Source organism: Saccostrea echinata, unplaced genomic scaffold, assembly GCF_033153115.1.
Source record: "Saccostrea echinata isolate AGI-Se365-2 ecotype Australia unplaced genomic scaffold, CSIRO_AGI_Sech_v1 ptg000056l, whole genome shotgun sequence".
Classification (NCBI taxonomy): domain Eukaryota; kingdom Metazoa; phylum Mollusca; class Bivalvia; order Ostreida; family Ostreidae; genus Saccostrea; species Saccostrea echinata.
The window spans coordinates 17,908,721-17,930,482 of record NW_026889805.1 but is presented as its reverse complement, the minus strand read 5'-3'; the positions used below and the strand labels follow the sequence as shown (position 1 = coordinate 17,930,482).

Sequence of the window (21,762 nt, the reverse complement as noted above, 5' to 3'; positions counted from 1 at the left end):
CATTCTTGTGGTATTTTTTATCACAACATGAAAAAAAATCGACATCATTAAAAAGTTCAATTCTTCATCTTTAAGACAGAAAGGAGTAAAAACACGGGGAGACTCAGGTTCAATGAAAGTTTATTGCTTAAAGTTGTCCGAAGCAAGGTATGTGTCCGATGTATGGTTAACTCACCCTAATTATTATGTTTGTTATATTCATTAAAGAATCGTCCCTATATTTTCCATAATTATAGAGAATCAGTCAACGTAATTGATATTAGCTCCTCCGAAAAATATTGACCGTTCATTTAATTTGAACTATTGGCCGACAAAGAGAGTTTTCCCACATTTTTATTGATTTGGATGCTGATAAGAAGATAGGAAGATTGATTTATTGTGACGTAATGATACTGTTGCGACTTCCAAAAAATATAACGTCACAATAGAAAAACCAAGTAACATAATCAAGGAAAGATTTGCTAACACTAGATCTACACTCAAGATGCAGATAATTTATGTAAAACAAAAAACTATTTTAATGATTTGATTTTTCATATAACAAAACAATTATTGACTGTGTTTACGGGCAACATTGATTATGTTAGCCTCCTTGGGATCGTCTTTAGTAGTAAACACTCTGAAGACCTAATTTCCCCTGTCATTTGATCCCTTCATTACATAACATTGGCGTCTTCATTTAATTAATTATAATGGTTGTTTTGTTTCATAATCAAACTAATTATCCGAAATGTGAAAGATATATTCAGTGCATTTGCAAATTGCCTGAAGCTTATGATTAGAAAAATATGTTCATTGAATATATATAAAATTGTCTTAAAAAAATAGACAGTCTTCTTTTGTCATAAATAACCTTCATCTGATAATTTGACATTCATTTTATAGGTGGATGTTAATTTCTGTCTTAAATTAATTACCATATCAGTGTACTGAATTAATATTAAGACCGGAGAACCTTCATTGGATTTTACACATAGACGATCGAGCTTGGAGTTTGTCAGTTTTAACATTTATCAGCAGATGTACTTTTGATATCTGCACTTGACTGTTTTTATACTCAGAATGATGAAGGGGATTTCTTCTTATTTATTCTTAGTGTTCTATCTAATTCTCTATCAAGCTTATACCCAGTTAATACCATTGGAAGGTAAGACAATTGTTCAAGCTTATCTATTACTGTGTACATTTTTGTAATACAGAGATTTATGACATTAAAACCTGCAATGAGTTTAAAAACGAAATGTCTGCAGTGATCCTAAATGTTAATAACTTATAAATTCAACTATGTATTTTTAAAATTTCTAAACCTATTAACATTTAACTTTGTTTAAGAAAAATCTCTTTAATAATTTGGAAAATAATACCAAAATCATTCCCATGACAGGGCGTCAAAAGAGTAAGGACTTGTTTGTGAACGTTTATGAATCTACTAAAAGTCAAATAATGGGAAAAATATATCAGGGCATCTCATTCATTACACAAGTATAATGATTTAGCATTACTTAACATGTGATACATAGGTTGTATTTCACCAAGAGCATGGTCTGCAATATATATATATATATATATATATATATATATATATATATATATATATATATATATATATATATATATATATGGTTAATGGCTAATACTTCTTCCTATATGTCTTAAACCCTATTAACACAAATTTTGTAGAATTGGTGAAGGTAATTCTTGAATAAAAGTGTAAACCTGCATGACAAATTATTCCTGGTCGGATCGGTTTTCTATAACAATGGTACACACCAGCAAATATCAACGCATTTCTTCAATTTGTTTTTTAAGCATATTAAAATTTGTATTTTATGTCAAAAGATAAAGATAAATTTAAAATTTACGACAGGACACATACACCATTTGTTATTTCCTACATAAAACTTACTACAAGTATCAAAAATTATATAAAAAGTTGCGATACAGTAATTTTGTAAAAGGTTTCAGAAGTATTTTCTGTATGTACATGTAGATGTTAGATACCTGACTAAGAGATTGGCTTCATACAAAAACAATATTTAAAACAACATGCAGCCATGTAATCATTACAACGAAGAATACATCTTACTAGAAAGTAAAAATACTTCAGTAGCTTTACTTGCATACGAACATCCGACTTTTAAGCAAAGCTGGTTTCCAATGAATTTTTGAGAGACTACCGGTAAACAAAAAAAAAATGATAAGAACAATAAATTTATATATATATATATATATATATATATATATATATATATATATATATATATATATATATATATATATATATATATATATATATGATGTGTATGATTATAAATCAACGTAACAATGTGGATTTTGTACGTGTAGTTTTTATTTAAAAAAACGTAATGAGGAGCAGCGAACGATGGCAAACGATAAAGAAGGAAGACAGATAGCAAATGATTACCTAAGTAACACAGTGACAAAAAAGCAAGTTATTTTTGTACTTAATTATTTTTCCCCTTAGTTTAGGGTTACTGACATTGTAGAAAGTTGTGCTCGAAGTCTTTGTACTGACTGAATGAGTTAGGCTGTATGAGAAAGAGGATGATTTTAATGAAGTAGTATCTAGTTTATTATAGGGGCTCGAAAGATAAAAAATGGGAGCATGGGTCAAATTTCTTCTTAAAGGCATGTTCTAATAATGGTGTTAGGGAAGGGTACTTTATACAATAAACATTTGGGTCAAAATGATAAGGAATGTATATATTATGTTAATATGTACGGTCCTAGTATCTGTGTTTCACTACGCCTCTAAACCTCACATCAAATTCTTCGTTAAGAATTATACATCTTTGTCAAGACGTTTGGCATAATATGTATACATGTAGCTGATTATAATATGATAATCGTATGTCACAATTATGCAAAGACAAGTGTGTTCCAACCAAAGCCATTGTTTTTAGAAAATATTTTAAACTATATATATTCCATAAATCTTTTCACGTATGCAAATGACACTAAAATAAATATTCTAAACCAGGTGGAATATACATTTACTTTGTATATAAAGGACACAAAAAGACAAATGCTACAGACATGTTAATGAGATTATTTCCAGAAAACGTAATAAATAGTAATTATACTTATTTAACAAGAGAAAAAAACAGAACAATACCTGTATATATGTATGTACATGTATGTTATTGATATTGTTCCTCTTGTATCAATATAATGCTTTGAGTGAATAAATTGAACTTGAATATAGATTTCTCTTTTTTTTTTCTTTTTTTTTTTTCTTTTTTTTTTTTAAATATTGATATGTATTTTACAAAGAATTTTTCCTATTATAATTTTGATTATTATTTACAGGAAAATGGATGATTGGAAATTTTAACTTGGGTAAGTATTTTACAAAAATAAATGGAAAAAATGCATAAAAATAATCTCAATACTGTATCAATTTATCTGTATCAAATAATCGATCAAATCTCTTCAGAGTAACAGAATCTTTATAAATGTGTAGAAGTACCCCCCCCCCCCCAAAAAAAAACCCTTTATGTTTAATTGATTTTAAAATAATAATAATAATAAAAAGAACTGCGTGTTTTTATGACAGAAAATATATGGTATTTAAATGTCAATCTTTTAAAAGTTTAAATTGAAATTGAATTTTTTTTCAAATATTGAATTATTGTATCTCAATCCTCATGTAAAACGTTTTAATTCTGGTAAAAATAACAGAGAAAAATAAAAGCATAGTTTGATATTTTAATTTAGCTACATGTAGAAATGCAGATGATGTACGTGAATCGTATATAGTCTGTCTTGCATGTAGATAAAACCTAAGAGAAAGGAAAATGTCTGTGTTTCAGCTTTTATTGAAGGTAATCTACTTAGACTTTATTAATATCGAAGTTCATCATTGCTTCAACTAGTCACAGAAAATCATTTCCAAAATAATTTGATGAAAAATCACCTTAAATCTTAAGTCTTTGTGATGACAATAGATTGTTTTGTTTCACTCGATTCCCAAACTTGATTTATATTGATCATGGAGAAAAGGCCCTCTTTTACTTCGTAAACTTTGTCATTTTTGTCACGTATGTTTTAAGCTGACAATATGTTGCAGAATCTAAAAGAAAAAAAGGGCGTGTGCTTTTATCAGTCACACAAATACTAAAATTAACAATAACCACGAAGATATTAGCACAGTATTATGCAATATGTCAATTAATATTTCACACTACGTAAAGCAAAAAATTGTTAAAGACTATCTGAATCTCCACTAACAGTTTCCAAAAAAGATTGCTTGAAAACTACAACAGGCATCAGTAGAGTAGAACAAGATAGCAGTTTTCAAAGAAGCCTGAGAACATTTTCCTTACAGACCCTAAATAAAATGTATACTAAAAATTTAACCCCTAAGATTGACTTATCATTCATATGTTTGTCATTATTTATTTCAATGGAAAACTAACTTCACCTTTTGTGTAATGAATGATTTTTTTGTAATACCATTAGACGTTCTGTGTGGGAAGTCTTAGGTGACAATAAATTATTGTGTAATGTTCAAGTCAACCTATGTTAATAATGTGGTAGATGAAAACAAAAGTCAAATATTCCAGTGTGTACACAGAACAGACACATTGAGGGATAATTAAGTCTGTTTTAAAGAGTACAACTTAACTTGCGGATAAATTGGAAAAGAAAATTAGGCCTTTAATCTTAGGCCTTTGATCTGCATAAAGGCATGATATGATTGAAACAGATGTAAACTACTGTTTTTCGAAGACAACTTTTGAAAAATAAAACAAAACCTGAAACACGGGAATAATATTTTTTCAACTTTGCATCAGTACACGGAAATTTTAATATTAATCGTAAATTTGATAAAACATTAGTAGTACATGTAGTGATGGTTTCTCTAATCAATGGGCAGATCGATCATAAGCAGAAATCAAACTCTCCAAAAGACATAATAACAACTTCATAAGAATACCGTATTATCTTAATAAAATATTTATGTTTATATTAACAAGTACATGTACAGAAACTAAAACTTTTACAGATTTATATATATACAAAAATATTTGCATATATTAAATATGACTTAATTTTTTTTAATTAATCTTTTGTAAATTCTAAAGGTACATCTGGGGATGTGATGCAGTCCTTTCAAACAGGTAAAATTTATTACCTTTTATGCATAATTAGGAAATATGTGCAAGAATTAATTTATGTTTTATTCTACACTTTATATACTGTTTAACAAATTATTATCCTTATAAATATAAGTAGTTCTAAGGGATGTTTATCTCCAGATAGTCAAATAATTATTATAGTTAACCTACATGTAACTGCATTCTAGGTATGTGAAATGTCAACACAATTTATTCGAACTTTCACATATTTTTTCTTTAATGATCGGTAGCAATACAATGATGTTCATGCTTCTGGTCGCAATAGCCTAGTGTTTGGGCTCTGGGTTCGAGACCAGGAATCGCAGATGGTAGAATTAAGTTTAATAAATTGAACTTACATGAAAATTTTTAAAATTCAATGACAACGATCGATATTTTTCATAACATTACGTCAAACATCTATGTAAACATGAGCACGAGCTTATTGTTACGTTTTACCGGGTTTGTTCAGTTTGTTAACTCTGCTCACATCACTCCACACGAACTGACAACATTGGTGTTTCTAGTTTTTCTTGATTATGGTTGAAATCTTTTTCATTAATACACGAAAAATTTTCTATCTTTCTTAAATATTGAGGTCAAATTTTGCTTCGTAAAAGTGCAAGGATGTGTGTCAATCAAACGCGACTTAAAATTTGTAGTTTTAATAATTTTCAGATAAAAGAAATTCCTAAAATGCTTTTATAATTTATCTGTCCGAAATGCTTTAGCAACATGTAAGTCATGATATAATACCGAAAATTTTAGAAAATATTAACTTGAAACCTGTGTCCAATCCCATTTAAATTATGGATGTCCCATGTAACAGTATACACTTATTTCATGACTACGAGGGGAACAGTCAAACTGTTGTCCCGAGGTAATGGGGAAGACCTGGGAAACTGTTGCCCGAGGCCGAAGGCCGAGGGCAACAGTTTCCCAGGTCTTCCCCATTATCGAGGGACAACAGTTTGACTGTTTCCCGAGTTGTCATGAAATAAGTGTTTTATTACCTAACCTACTATATAATTTCTTAAAGTAATGATATCGACATAATAATCAATGGCTTTTAAAATACATTGACAAAAGTTTGTATTATTTTTTAAAACCAAACTAAACAAGTTGAATATTAATCAAATATTCACACCGATTGGTGTAAAATCAGAAAAACTAATGGGTGTGATATTATCATGCACTAATAAATGGAAAAAAAAACATGTAGTAAACAACATAATGATGTCTTAAAAATTTGAATATTGCACGTTTATGGCAAAGATCTATACTGAATGAAAGGGGCCTACATTTTCCCCAAACTACCCTCAGAAAAGGTGTTCATGGCCTCTTCTTTGAATGATATTAAATTGAATATATATTTAAATTGGTATCAGGTTTACTTTTCAGATGATAATTTCAAATTGAATAAAAATGCTTCAATTTATATATAATTCAATATTATAGCTGTAAAGTACGGGAAATTAACTATGACGTCATAATGGAACAGTTCAGCCATGCAACAGTTCATTCTGTGACCGGGTAAACAGTTTTGACTGTTTCATGATTTGCAAAAACATTAAAAAGAATCAGGAAACAGTTCAAAATGCCTAATTACAATTTATATAGTAGGTTAGGTAATAATAGGTATTGGCAAGATACAAAACCTTTACTGCTCTTGCATAGGTCAAAATTTGAGGCACTTCACCTGAAGCTGGTGGTGTCTTTATATGAGAAAAAAATCTCGAATGGGACGTTACACAACATGCAATCAATCAAAAATATAAAATACACTAAAATATTTCTTGGATTTGCAGAAATTTGAACATTTAGATTATGACTCAATTTGCAAAGTATGTGGAAAAAAAATTATAACATTCATCGATCAGTTTAAGTACGAGATATTTCAAGCTTTATTTAAAATCTTAGGTTTAAGCCATAATGGTCTTCTTGCAATATATAATATTTCAGTCTATAATGACTTTCCTTTTAGAATCAACTGGATCCGAATTACTTGGGAAGATTTTTACTGGTAATTATTTTTATTAAAAATATATGTACGTTATATTTGGAATTACAAACCCAGTAATGTTTGTTTAGAGACGTTAAAAAGGCAGATTTGGTCATTAAATACAGCTTTTACATTGACAACATTCGATCTCATGAGGTGTGCTCAATTTTAAGCTAGGAGTCAACAGCGGATTGTGGAATTTTTTGAATATCAAATTGTTTCCATGCTACAACTGAATGTAACAATCGTATTTTATTCCTTTGGATATCTACAGTGAAAACGTACAAGGATCCATCGGGTCAAGTTCACACCGAATCCAGAGTAGGTATGTTCTGTATTTTTATTCTATGAGGACATATATGAACTCTCCTATCCAGCTTTGATTCATGAAAAATCTTACCCCATCTTTTAACTAAGCGTCATATCATTTTAAGATTTACCATTCTTCATTTTCTCATTGCTCCTTATTATAGCGCACTTATTTGTGTGTCAAGGTATGAGCAAAATGTGTCAAGGTATGAGCAAAAGAGAGTTATATATTTTTTTAAATTTCTTTTGAAGTTTAAAAGTCTAGAGCTGTCGATGATCCAATGTCATTCAAAGTTTTATCACATACACACTGTAAAATAATATTAGTTAATATTCAGAAATATTTTAATAACAATGAAATTTAATAAAACTCATTTGTTCTTTAAAATAAAATTGACTTAAGAAATTACAAAATTTTCATATGCATATTATTTTCTTTTCAGAGGAATTTTCAAAAGGAGGGGTGTCTGTTGATCAAGGATTTCTAGGTAAAATACTCTTCAAAATCGATGAATATTAAGATTATACGTTATCGTTACTATCTCTCATTAATAACCAGCATGAATTTCGACGAAATTCAAATATTTAAAACTGAAGACATATGTTGAAATATTTTCAAATCAAAAATATATTTTTCTTAAAAATTCAATTAATGGTCTGGACAAGACAACATTTTATTGCGTTTGATATTTGAGTCCTGGGTCAGTTACCAAAAGTATATTTATATCCACAAATTTTCCCTGTAGTGAGAGGAGACAATTCTGGCTATTCGCAGCTTGTTTTTGCTTAACCTCTTATATACAGTATTAAGAAAGAAACATTGAGTGAAAATGCCATTTATTGAAACTAACAAATGACCCAAACTACATTTAAATATTACACAGACTTATATCACAATTAATTTACTGGGCTTAAAACAAAATATATAGTACAGATAAACAAGCTGACTAGTCACATGACCAATTGACTAGTTAAACATGCTGACTAGTCACATGGCATAATTCTTACTAATCACATGACAAAAAAATTGCCCAGCCAATAGTATACAATGGAGCCGCGTTTATCCGGACGCCATTTATCCGGATGCTTCACCATCCGGATGATATTTTTTGGGAACCGATTTTTTCCACGTTATTTTGTCTCATTAATCTGGAAAATCGCGTTCCGTATCCGGACGGTCTATTTCTACTACAAAACATAAAAGTTCATTCAAAAAATGACTCGTTTATCCGGACGGTAATTTTTCAAGAAACGACATTTTCACACTTATCTTGCATTAATTGGTGTTAATTGTTGTAAAAACATTGGCCATGCAGTCAGTTTGAAGGCGGTTACCTGTGACCTACAAACAATAGCGTCTATAATTAGCGTGTGTTTACCCCACGTTTATCTTTATTATGAAGCTCAAAGAATTTAGCTGGCACTGTGCATTAATTAAATAATAATCCGTTCAAAATCATATTGCTAACCGTATATACATTGGTAAATTCAGGAGAATTTTGAAGAGTTGTAAATAAAATGAACAATAAATAACGAGCGATGTCGTAATGCTCTTTATAATGTCGATTGCGTTAGTTTAAAATACGATGTTCCATTTCTAAAAAACGTAAATGTATTTGAAACGCTTTTTCCCCCACAAGACAGTATAGAAAGGTACATAATTGAAGAAATATCTCTATCTAATGTACTACCGTTTACAAATATCCATTACATATAAAACTGGCGTTGATTAGAAGTTGATTAGTAACGTTTTTCAAGGTATTTTTTAATGATCGAAATTCAAACCTAGCGTCTGTAGAAAAAATAATATTGATAATCATGAAGATGGCTTTTGTTTACGAACGTTTTTAATACTTTGTTTGAGTTAGTTTGCAGTGTTCAGTTAATTTTATAGTAACCCTGTGTAATGAATATACGGGGAATATACAGGGTTAGTTTATATTTATAGTTTAACATTGCTGAACAGTTCTGTCATATCATATGAGCTTCAATAATTATAATATATGGCGAAATTAAACAACAGTAGATCAAAATTTGCTCAACCCATGAAGTCACATGCCAAAGAGAAGGCGAATTAAAAAAGGAGGTCTCGGCATAAAATTGCCCATCCATTTTTTTTTATTGTGTAAATTACATTTTAATATATTTTTTCATTAATCAATTATTGCTTTAAAAACAATTAACCAAAATATAATTTAAAAGTTTTTTCTTTGCTGTCACATTTGAAACAAGACTGTGCATATATACATGCTTAGAGAGTGCTTTTTGAGATGTGATTCAATTATCCGGATGATTCATTTATCCGGATGATTTCCTTGGGGACAGAGGCGTCCGGATAAACGAGGCGCCACTGTAATTGGTAAAAAACACTTAAGAAGCAAAAAGGTTGTGCACAAAAAAGCCAGTGCACAAAAGAACATAAATGTTAAAACATACAAATAATAACAAACATCAAATCTATACATTTTTCATAATCAAAAACATACAAGTTAAATGAGGTAGATTGCAAGTATTACACAAAAGGGCGGTGGAGGGGAAGAGATGGTTGTTGGAAAATTCCGTGGCTTCTTCTCCGATTGAAAAGGGCTAGAGTGAATAAACCACGTGATATGCATAACCTCATCTGATTGGTCAATACCCTAAAAATCAAGTCGTAAGTGCAAGGGGCACCCAAAAGGATAACAATTAAATACATGTAATAAATTACATAAGTTATTGGTAATACACACATTTTGCATATAAAACAATTTATTGTACCAATAAATGTTTATTACATTGTTTATTCGCCAACGATTCTTTTAAACATCTGCTGTAGACCCTGTTAAAGCAGTGAATCGGGCGATGACGAAGACAGTCGGCAGTAACATCTTAAGTAAGTATATATATATAATTTTCTCTTATTATGATGTATAAAAGACCTAACAATTCCGTTTTGAACACATTCACAGTACATTGAAATTGAATAAAATTGCTTAAATTATGGTTACAAGTACGTTAATTAATCCGATTACATAATTAAAAATTAAATATATCCATTTTATGGAATTATTTATCTTAAAGATCTACATTACGCATTGTAATTAATGAGTATACGGTAGTTTGTTTTAAACTGTTTCGCTTTGAATTGGAAATGGTGTTTAAAGTACAATATTCTATGTATTATGAAAATATCTATCGAATTGCACAATCGTTTTTGTGCACCTTAATTATAATTTAATTTGAAGAGTGAGAAAAACTTATTAATTATTAACCCTACGTACTGTATGCTAATGCAATTAAACAATTTGTTTTAATTTTTTTTTTCAACAGATGAATCGAATATATAAAATGCTGAAAAATTTCATAACAGTCATTTTTGGCATAAGAATATCTATGCAGCATGAAAATTTCAAGTATAATTGAAGATCTATTAATTAGTAATATATACTTGTGTAAACAACAATTTGTTCGCCATCCTCTTCAAATAGCATCAAATAAATAAAAGATCTTGGTGTAATGAGTAGTTTACATTTTGTTTACTTGGATGGTAAATTAAAGGAAAACATATTTTAAAAAGTAATAGAGCGGTTTTTTGTATATAAAAATTCAGATTCTGTTAAATTACTTATTCTTTTATTATTATTTCTTTTTTCAGGCACCAGGAATAAACAAATGATACCCCAATCCAGCGTCTTTGGTATGAAGCGCGATTGAAGTGTATAGCCATGTCCTTTTAAATATTAGTATATTCATATTTATACATTTCTATTCAAAGAAAAAAATAACAATGGAAAATTGAAAATGATTTTGTATTTGCTCTTATAGTAGTTATACAGTTTCAACATTTTCTTAAAAGCAGAACTGAGGAAAAATTCATTTAACATTGTATTTAACCCGCCCACTGATTTTGAAAAGTTATTTGAGAGTTATGTATAATGATATACAGATAAAGAAATAAAGTTTATTCTGGATTAAAACCTGTCTTTGTTTATAGATCCGATGCAGTCTGTACAAACAGCAATGTCTGAAACAATAAGTAACATGGATTCCATGAGTAAGTGTATTGCTTATCTAAAAATACTAAATTCAAAACTATTAGGGAGCTTTTAAGAAACTTTTTTTTTGTAATTGTTGTTCAAGTACAAAGAGGATATTAATATAAGTTTACGTCATCATTCAGTATTACGGACGATGAGTTTTCTTTGTATTTTCGAATATATTTTTAAAGTAATCAAATTACTTTCATTTCAAAATTAGTGAACAATCGACGTCTACCATCTGAATCACGAGTTTTCGGTAGGTAATAAATATATAATTATGCTGAAAGTTTAATGCTGATGATGAATCAAATTTGACCTCAGTTTCAAGAATCTTCTACAATCAAAACTATGCAATTGAAAATACATTCAGAAACATTAACATTACTGCCAATTGAATTAAGATTACCAATAGTAAGTAACAGAGACTAAATGTATAAGGAGAATATTATTTAACTGTTATTAATGCTATGTCATTATTTTAGTTAATTTAGTTTATTAATAATATTTATGATTTTCTATTGATAATAGGTCAGAGACAGCCTATACAACATACATTCTCACAAACATCATTCAACGTTGATCGAAGAAGTAAGTTAAATAAATTTAGTTCGCTAGTTTAGTTCATTTCGTTCATTAGTTAATTTAGTTCACTCCTCCATGGCACCTGATCCCACCTCTGATGTTTGGAGGTCCTTGTTTGCTCTGCTCCTATTTTGTATTGTATAATGGACTTTTGAGCTTGAATATCGTTCGTTATCTCCATATATTTCATTATATTGCCTTCTATCATATAAGATTTTTAAAGGTAATTTTTCAAGGCTATTTGTATTCGGCGCGCCAGCGCGTCCATCTAATCCCAATATCACAAAAGTATTTCTCCCTGCATTAAAACATTCAAATGACATCGATTTTCTTTATTACATGTATTTAAGCATTATTGCTTATATACAAGTCGACAGCCCGAGCCCGATTGTAATTTTTTGTTGGGTGGATCCAGAAATTTTTCCCTAGGAGGTGTTGGCCCAAATCGCAAGGGGAAGAGGTCCGATGCATTGCTTTAGTAATTTTACCATGTCAGTTTAAATGTATTTGAATTTTCCAGGGATCCGGATCCCCTTTGATCCATGCACGCCTTACCACAATTTCCGCTAGAGCTAGAGTAATCCAAAATTTACCCCAATTTTTTTAGTTGGCCTACTTTCGATTTCTCTCTCTCCCCCCCCCCCTCTCTCTCTCTATATATATATATCTCCAAACATTAACTTAAGCATTTTGTTTTTATAAATTTTCTTTATGTATAACAAAAATTTACAGCTATTACGTAATGCCCTAGACTCTAGAGCTTAACCTCCTTTTAAGAGACTTGATTTTCATGGCAATAAGCTGCCATACATTGCTGTCAGTGTTTGACAAAGATTCCTTGTTACGTATTAAAATAATACTACTACTAAAAATTAACTTGTGTTTATTTGAGGAGGGGGGAGTAACATAAGATACAGAAATGGCTGGCCTGTAAAGCTAAACAGATCATTTGCACTACAGATCATAAAGTCCTGCCTCCCCATACTGTAGTCTTCTCGACCACTTATCTCATTAAAAATCCAATCATATAAAATACATGTACAATGGTTCCATCAACATTCCTTAAACATTAATTTTTATGGTTTTGTGTTTTGCAGAGTGAAAATTAAAATAGAATTTGATGGTCATTAAAGTAAGAAGCATATCATAAAGTTTTATGATGACCTGTGTTCACGAAATACCGAGTCATTCGCTGATTGCACAAAAATTGATGGCAATGAAAATTGATAAAACCAGTGTATTCATTAGTGGCCATGAATAAAAGAAACCACAGGCAGTTAAATAATTATGTTGAAGCTTCAAAAACATAATTCCATCTTCTATGAAACTTTCTTGTTATTTATGATATCGAGCCCGATGCTAACAAAATTATATAAGCGATAATTTATTTTATAAACAAAATCTGTTGCGCGAGCGCGCCGACGCGCCGAATACAATTAGCCTTTTTCAATGCTTCAGGTGTGTCAGTGATCTTTCGAATAATACAGAGTTTACAATAAATATAAAACCTGTGTACCCCAAAACTGAAAGTTAAATTTTAGTTTGAATATACATGCTATAATTAAAATGATAAAATAGCATCAATTGTTTTTTATTTTTAAAATGTGGATTTTAATTCTACATGTTTTTTTTAATGTTTATTTTTCTTTTTTAATTTTTCGCAGTTCCTAATCAAGAATCATTATTGAACAATGGATATTTTGGTATGAATAGAATATTTGTTGTTTTTTTAAAGATTTAATTTCATTTATTTTTTTACTTTACAAAATAGAATTGTTGCCACAAATACTATCCATTTGATTTTAGGGAAAACCAATAAAGTGTTTACACAACCTGATATTACCAGTGAGTGAGAACTGAATATACTTGATAAATCTGTGTGAAAAGTAACCATTTATATAATCATAAATATTACATCTTTTCAATAACTTAACATTTGTGTGTATGAACAAAATAACTGTAGAAAATTCAATTATTCATTGGCATTTTAAGCTTTATTCCAATTGATTGTACATTATATTAACATCAAATAACCACTATTTATTAAATTCATATATTTATTTTTATATCAACCTTTAAGGTGTTGGCAATGGGATTCGCACAGAAACGTCACATGGTAGTATGTATCTATGTAACATAAATCATGTTTGTTCTATGTCCAGGTAAATTCATTATTAAATAAACACATTTCTTCTAGGTCAAAGTGCCATCTCAACGTTTGATCCTCAATTCCATAGCTTGCGAAGAGGAGGTAAAATTTTGAATTATATCAATTGATCAGAATCTTAAATGGTAAACATTGCTTTTAAAAATGAAGATAAATTAAGTAAGACAGATATCGGACATGTGGTGAAACACAGCGAATGCCTCTGTATAATCAGTATAAATATCCATTGTCTAACTTTAATTCTGAGTTTATAGAAAAGCATACGGATTTTACACTTTAAAGAACATTATATGAAATCATTTCCGTTCCAGGATCATTTAGATCCCCAGTTGGACCAGGTATGTGGTTTTTCGTTTATTTTGTATTACTCTTTTACACATACACTACAAACATGGCGTTTTAAGTCTTGCTGAATATTCTTTAAATCATATTTTAGTTAGAAAACTTCAAACTTCAGCAGCATTTACTCCATCACCAAGAGGTAATTTATTCCTACTTTTTACTTAAAGACATGAGGATTAAAACATCAAGAACATAAATTAGAAAGGAGTAACCACAGAAATGAAGAAGACATGTATGTCATGATGAAATTAATCTAATTAATTATAATTAATTCACAAGCGATGGACCAAGGGGAATTTTATCTTACATTTTAACTATTATAAAAGGAATCTTCAAATAATTTTATAAAGAATTAAAAATCTTTTTTCAGTCTTTTTAACAATCTGTACTTGGTTTGGTTTCTTAGTCATTACGTTGTACTGCTACATCTAGCACATCTTTTTGTTTTTTGCAGTTATTCTGTAATCATTTGAAAAAAAAAATAGTTTTTGTGATCTTTTTTAAGTTATTAGAATGATCAATTTTCTGTGTCAGGATTTGGTTATTTCGGTTTCTTGAATAATGAAGAGTAAGTCAAAATTGTATAAAGGTAGCAAGTCTAAAAATCACGTTGAGAATGGCGTGCATGACTTTTACATAAAACGAAAATTTTGAAATGAAGAAGTTTTCAAATAGGCACTTATTATTACATTTAAAAAGACTTAAGACAATATGGAATAAAATATCAGTTTTGAATTTCAGGTTCCGGTGCCTTTTCTACATTTCATCCACAATTTCCAAGATCGAAAGAAGGTGAGATTGTTTAAAAAAATGTCTCGAAAGAACTCCATTGTAGGGACCGGGATTTTATTTCAATGCTTTCAAAACAGAATAGAAATTTAATTATTCTCTCGTATTGTGTTGTTTTTTTCTTTGTCTATTGATTAAAATATAAGAATATTTCTTCCAGGTTCAAGTGTTTTCTCTACATTTAATCCAGGAGTTACAAGAACAAAAGAAAGTGAGTCAGTGACAAAAAAGTAATAAAACTTCGGTTAATTTGGTCATTAATGCTTTCAGGCCAGAGAACGCAACTTTCAGTTGATATGGTTATTTAAAAGTTATGTTTTAATGTTGAATCCCATACTTTAAGAAGCATTTGAAATGAGTGAATAGAAGAACCTTGCTACTTGGACATTCCATAACGAAATTTATATTAGAAGTATACATGCAGACAATGTTTCTCAAAAGGGCTTTAAATGCAACATTTTTATTTGGGTTCCTGTTAGATTTTATCATTCAACTCAGCACACAGTTTCATTTGTCCATAAGATTCATTTGCAGTGATAACTTAATTTGGAATTTGAAGTAGGTATGTATTAAAATTAAGTGTTAAAACTTCAGATATGATGTTTAAAAGCAAATGTTTTCTTTTTGGGGATTAGCAATATTTCAATGAAGATACAGAAATCAAAAGATTTTTTTTTCAAAATTCTCTGCAACAATGACACCGAGGAACGTTAATTAACCAAGGAACAACAAAAATACTCCTTTTTCCCTACGAAAATAATTGATTTCACAAAAAAAAAAAAAAAAAAAAAACAGAACAAAAACAAAACAAAATAAAAAACATACCACTGTGCGTTAAGCAAAATAAATTAATTATGTTGCTGTGTATCAGACATTGCTTTTGTTTGATAATAATTATATATTTTATTTTGTTCTCAAGTTCATACGACGCCTTCTCCACTTGTAAAACGTGAGTGATTTATTGGTTTTGTTTTATGTTTAAAATTGCTTAGATTCGTTAAAAGTCAAAGTTAAACAAAGTTTTGATGAGATTATTGTTCAACTGAAATTTGTATAACACGGAAAAATCCATCTTTGAAACGAATTTAAAATGAAAATATCAGTCGTGGTTTTTTTCTAAGGTTCAAATGAGATTTATTATTATTATTATTTTTTTTTTACATTTTAACGTTGTAGCGAAGAAGGTAACAGAAACACAAAATGGGTCAGGAACCAATGTACCCAAACCCATGTGCATATATATAGACGATCCAATCTATAATACCCTATGTCTCATGAAAACTGAAGGTAGGTGCAGTTTTTCAGACTACTGTAAAAATCATGAAAGAAACAAAATTTCAACTAAAAGGACATAACTTAAAGCTTATAATCAAGTTATATGAAACATTGCTGTTTAATCTACAACTGTTTTGTATTCAAATTGTTAAAGATATTTATTTTCCTTATTCTGAACTGGACTATAACTGCTAGAATAAACAAGTGATCTGATGAATTATTATGGCAATGTTAAATTATACCTTAACAAAAAACCAAACGATCAAGTGAAATGTGAAGAAAATGAACAGTAATCATGATCAAAACAAATTGTGAGCTCAAGCAAAGCAAATATGGGCCCGGAAAGTATCAGAGTTGTGATCAGGTGCCATGGTGGAGTAAGCATCCCATGTCAACCGGTCAAACACACTGAGTACATTTTGTCATCATCGGAAAAAAAGAGAAATCTGTAGTCAATTTAAAACTGATATGAATTTTAAAATAAGCAATTTTTCATCAATGTACTTACCTGTTTCATACCAACTCATCGTATTCCGATATTTCTTTCAGATACCTTGTAATATTGTAACGATAAATAAACCCAAATATGCTCGTTACACTTGAGTTATTCATGTTTGGTTGTCGAATCGTACACATTCTACACATTCCCCGAAGTGCAGTATCTGGGGACAAAAACAAAACAAAACGAAAACTTTAAAAACAAAAACAGAAATAAGCATAATGCAAGTAAACAGTGTGACGTGTACGTTTCCTAAAAAAGTTGCAGATGCAAATCATATGCAAATGAAAATTCAAAACTTATGATACACAGATAAAACACTCGTGTAAAAATTTGACAGTTATCAACTGTAGGAATGGAACAAGCAAACAACACGCATGCTAGGTACATGCTCAATATTCAAGACAGGTAGAAAATTTGTCGTATATAAATGAAAAAGTTTTAAACCATAATCAAGAAAAAAAAATCAAACTAGAAATTTGAGAAAGCAAAACCAAAACACCAGTATTGAGTGATGTGAGCAGAGTTAACAAACTGAAAAAAAAACGGTAAAACGTAAACATTTACAATAACAGAGCTCGTGCCCATGTTTACAAACGTAGATGTTTGACCTAATATTATGAAAAATATCGATCGTTGTCATTGAATTTTATAAAAGAATTTTCATTTAAGTGACTATAGATATCACATCACAATACTCCCTCAATGTGTCTACTGACTAAATGTATAATTCTCTATGTGGTTTTCACTTGACCTCTCAAGGAATTGAATGACTTGCCCTATATGCATTTTTCAAGGACCCAATATATTTCCATATTAACCCATATCTATCTTTTGAAAACATTGCTTTGATGTCATTCCTTTGTTCTTGTAGTCTAAAAGTTTACCTTTGGCAGTCTGATATTAGTGAGCAGTCTGATATAATCGTAATATCAGACTGTCTCAGTACCGATATCCTTCAAAATCGGACTGTTACTGGACAAAAGAATTGAAAATGTGATTATTTAGCAAACAACAATGTTTGATCTTAATGTGTACATAATTATTTTAAAACAGAATATTATTAACTGATCATACAGAATTGGAATTTAAAAAAAAAAATACTTCCAATTAAAAGAATATACTAAAATAATACCAATAAACTACATGTATAAAATAAAACACGAGCTCTCCGAACTTGTAATAAACTTGTTAGACTTTAAGTGATGTTTTCATTTTCATAAAAATTCAGAAATTCTCTTATTCTGGGTTTGTATAAAGCAGAGTATAAAGTAGAGTTGGGTGGTCATTTTAATGATAGAAGAATTCTACTAGTAACAAAAAAAATTATCCATTACACATGCAATCCTTTATGAAGATATTCTCAATGCCTGTACTTAGAAATAAATATACATGTACCTTCAGCATCAGCTTTATTTTCTGTTTGTTCAGTTCAAATCGAAGTTCCAGTCTGCATTTTCCTTTCATTCTCAAAAATATCATTCACTAGACTGTATCATAATCCAGTGCATATTCGTAAGGCTATTTTACCTCTACTCTCTAATCCAAACAATTACATAATATATATTACTTCAAATATCCTTAATTGATCAGTTGATTATAAAAAACTGAGTAGTTTTCATTAAGCATGCATTCTGGAAAGAATTGTTTCAATGGTCATTAAAACTTTTGTTCTTTGTTAAAATATCGGACTCTCTCAGGTAAATCAAAAAGCAATGTTTTAAGTACGATATATGCCGAATACAATTCTGTATGAAAAAATATCAGACAGTTTTCGGTCCTAACGGGCCTCAAACTATCTGATATTTTTTCATACAGAACTGTATTCGGCATATATCCATTACATAACAAATAATATTGCTTCTACATTTGTCTTTGCTTTCAGTGCAATACCTTTATCTGTATGAATTAGTTAATTTTAATCATAGTAGAATCTCTTTCAGAAAATTACATTACGTTTGGTTTAAATATAATCTTTATTTACGAATTAAATCAAAGAGAGAGAAAAATACGTATAATGTCAACTCTTGGACTCCCTCCATTCATTACTAAAGACGTTATTTACCAAGTACCAGATACAGACGATGATAAATGACTAACCTTTTTTCTTTTTGAATTTTAAAAAAAATCTTTTTATGCCCCCGTAATCGAAGATTCGGGGTAATATAGTTTTTGCCCTGTCCGTCCGTTCGTCTGTCTGTCTGTGTCTGTTTATCCGCAAAAACTTTAACCTTGTCCACAACTTTTCAGTGGTTAGAGCTATGACTTTCATATTTCACATCTGTACTTCTTGTGAAAAGACCTTTCTTTGGGTACCATCATATTTGAACTTTTGACCTTGGAGTTTGACCCAGTTTTGCAAATTTTACCAAACATTAACCTTAGCCATAACTTTTGAACAATTGGTTCTTGGGCTTTCATACTTCACATATGTAGTCCTTGTGACAAGACCTTACTTTAGATACCAACAACTTTGACTTTTTGACCTTGGAGTCTGACCTACTTTTGTAAAGCTTTCACCTTGGCCATAACTTTTAAACAGTTGGTGCTAGGGCTTTAATACTTCACATATGTAATCCTTGTGACAAGACCTTACTTTGGATACCAACGACTTTGACCTTTTGACCTTGGGATTTGACCTACTTTTGAAAAACTTTAACCTTGGCCATAACTGTTGAATGGTTGGTGCTTGGACTTTCATATTTCACAAGTGCATTTCTTGTGAGAAGGCCTTTCCTTTGGCACCATTAATTTTGACCATAACCTTGAAGTTTGATCTACTTTTGAAAAAACTTTAACCTTTTTCATATTTTTTCCAATGGTTGCTGCTAGGGCTTTTCATATTTCACAGGTATATTCTTCGAGACAAGACATTACTATGGGCACCAACATACTTGATTTGCATTTGAGAAAGTTTAACCTTCCCTATAAGTGCCATACGGGGGCATCATTTTTTCACAAACACATCTTGTTCACTTCAGTAGTAATATATACTTTGAATAGTGTTAAGCTTTTAGATATTGTTGAATAACAATATGCTTTTTCTTACTAGAAAAAATACAATAACTTGCAGTTTGTATTATTTGTAGAAAAATCTATGCACTGTACATGTGTTCACATTTCTGAATCAGTTTACACAAATCTTAAGATTGATGCTAGCATGCTAATATGGATTATCGTTACAATCCATATTACACTGTATACACTGATGAATTCTTCATTGAAAATACAATTTGTTTTCAATCAATATTTCTTTGGTTTTGATTCTTAAGAACAACATATTCTTAAACTCTTAAAATAAAGAAAAGAAGTTTTACATTTGATAAATAGCTACCTGTATTCTTGCATACTGAGGTGTCTGACAACGGGGACAATAATTACGAAGAATGATGAAAAGTTTTAGAATAATAAATATTTACACTATTTACAAAGTCATGAATAGTTATTAAAATGTAATGAAATACGATCCAATATGTCAGCCATTCGGGTCTTCAAAAACTAAAACAAATGTTATCAACTTGTTACTTGACTTTGGAAATATTGATGAATAAAACAATTTACATTCTTAAAGAGCTATGTATTCTTTTAATATGCCAGTCAAGGTGCATACAGGTAATTTATTTGTATTTATTTTCAGGAATTGCCACGAAAAATGTATTGGATGGTGTCACACATAGACCAAGAAAAAACGAAACAATAAAAGAGACATTCAAAGGAGCCGCTGATCTGGTATCCTTTATTGCCAAAGGAATGTGTGCATTCTGTTGTCATGCTCAACTGCGAGATCAAGAAAAATGTTTTAAAAGATTTTGTGAAAACAAGACCAGCTGTTGATTTGACATTGAAAACGTGTGTGTTATTTAAACCATTTCAAAATGATATCAAACACTGTTTAAAATGTAATATATATACTTGTATTATTGTTAGTTTAAAATTTATTTTAAAGAATTATTATATGACATACATCTCGTTATTTACATGTTTCTATGAAAGGTATTCATGGAAAAATATAGGTATTTTTAATATTTTATTGCTTATTAATTTTTATCAATTACACTTGCTACGAATATAATGGACTTTTGATGCATGTCGAAACTCTTGATTACATTTGATTAAGTATTAATATTATTAAAAGTGTAATATGCCTATTTGTCATTGATATGATATTGCAACGGGTCTCTACTTTCTCTCTGAGACTCTCTAGGGGTTGTCTTATCTTTCGTGGCAAGGCTTGCTTGCGTCACACGGCTAAACTGAGCTAAGAAGGACTTGGGTGGCACGTTGGTTTAAAATTTTTTGTTTGTTTGTTTATTGTTTAACGTCCCTCTCGAGAATTTTTCACTCATATGGAGACGTTTAAAATTTAATGCCCTTAAATTCTTACTTAAGTTATCTCTCTTTAATCAATAACCTTAAATTACTAAGTGCTATCACTCACCACTGTCTCCTATATCTAATATCTTTAATCCGCGCTCTCTAACTTACACTAAATTTATTAATAAGCGTAAACCTCAGCTTTCCTTCTCTATTTGTCAATCTTATTACAACCTAGAAATAAGGAAGTCAATAGAATTCTCTTAATACTCAGTATCCGACTCGGTTCTTAATCTTTACTATCCCGAATTGACACTTTCAAC

At 29.9% G+C, this 21,762-nt stretch overlaps 1 protein-coding gene across 8 annotated transcripts; it reads left to right on the top strand.

The window, feature by feature from the left end:
• Window positions 1–950: 950 nt before the first annotated feature.
• Window positions 951–21,150, top strand: LOC133173096 (uncharacterized). Of its 8 annotated transcripts, none has more exons than XM_061308017.1 (23): window positions 952–1,147; window positions 1,385–1,396; window positions 3,331–3,360; window positions 5,109–5,144; window positions 7,126–7,164; window positions 7,418–7,468; window positions 7,896–7,940; window positions 10,268–10,324; window positions 11,087–11,128; window positions 11,426–11,485; window positions 11,689–11,727; window positions 12,000–12,059; window positions 13,718–13,756; window positions 13,860–13,898; window positions 14,134–14,172; window positions 14,251–14,304; window positions 14,532–14,558; window positions 14,657–14,701; window positions 15,304–15,354; window positions 15,512–15,562; window positions 16,271–16,300; window positions 16,522–16,638; window positions 20,763–21,150. In XM_061308017.1, the coding sequence occupies exons 1-23, from the start codon at window positions 1,063–1,065 to the stop codon at window positions 20,957–20,959; spliced, it is 1,245 nt and encodes a 414-aa protein (XP_061164001.1). In that variant the 5' UTR covers window positions 952–1,062; the 3' UTR covers window positions 20,960–21,150. The 8 variants fall into 8 exon arrangements, with proteins under 8 accessions (XP_061164005.1, XP_061164001.1, XP_061164004.1 ...); XM_061308018.1 differs by having other exon boundaries at window positions 956–1,147; window positions 16,528–16,638; XM_061308021.1 differs by lacking the exon at window positions 14,134–14,172 and having other exon boundaries at window positions 951–1,147.
• Window positions 21,151–21,762: the final 612 nt, after the last annotated feature.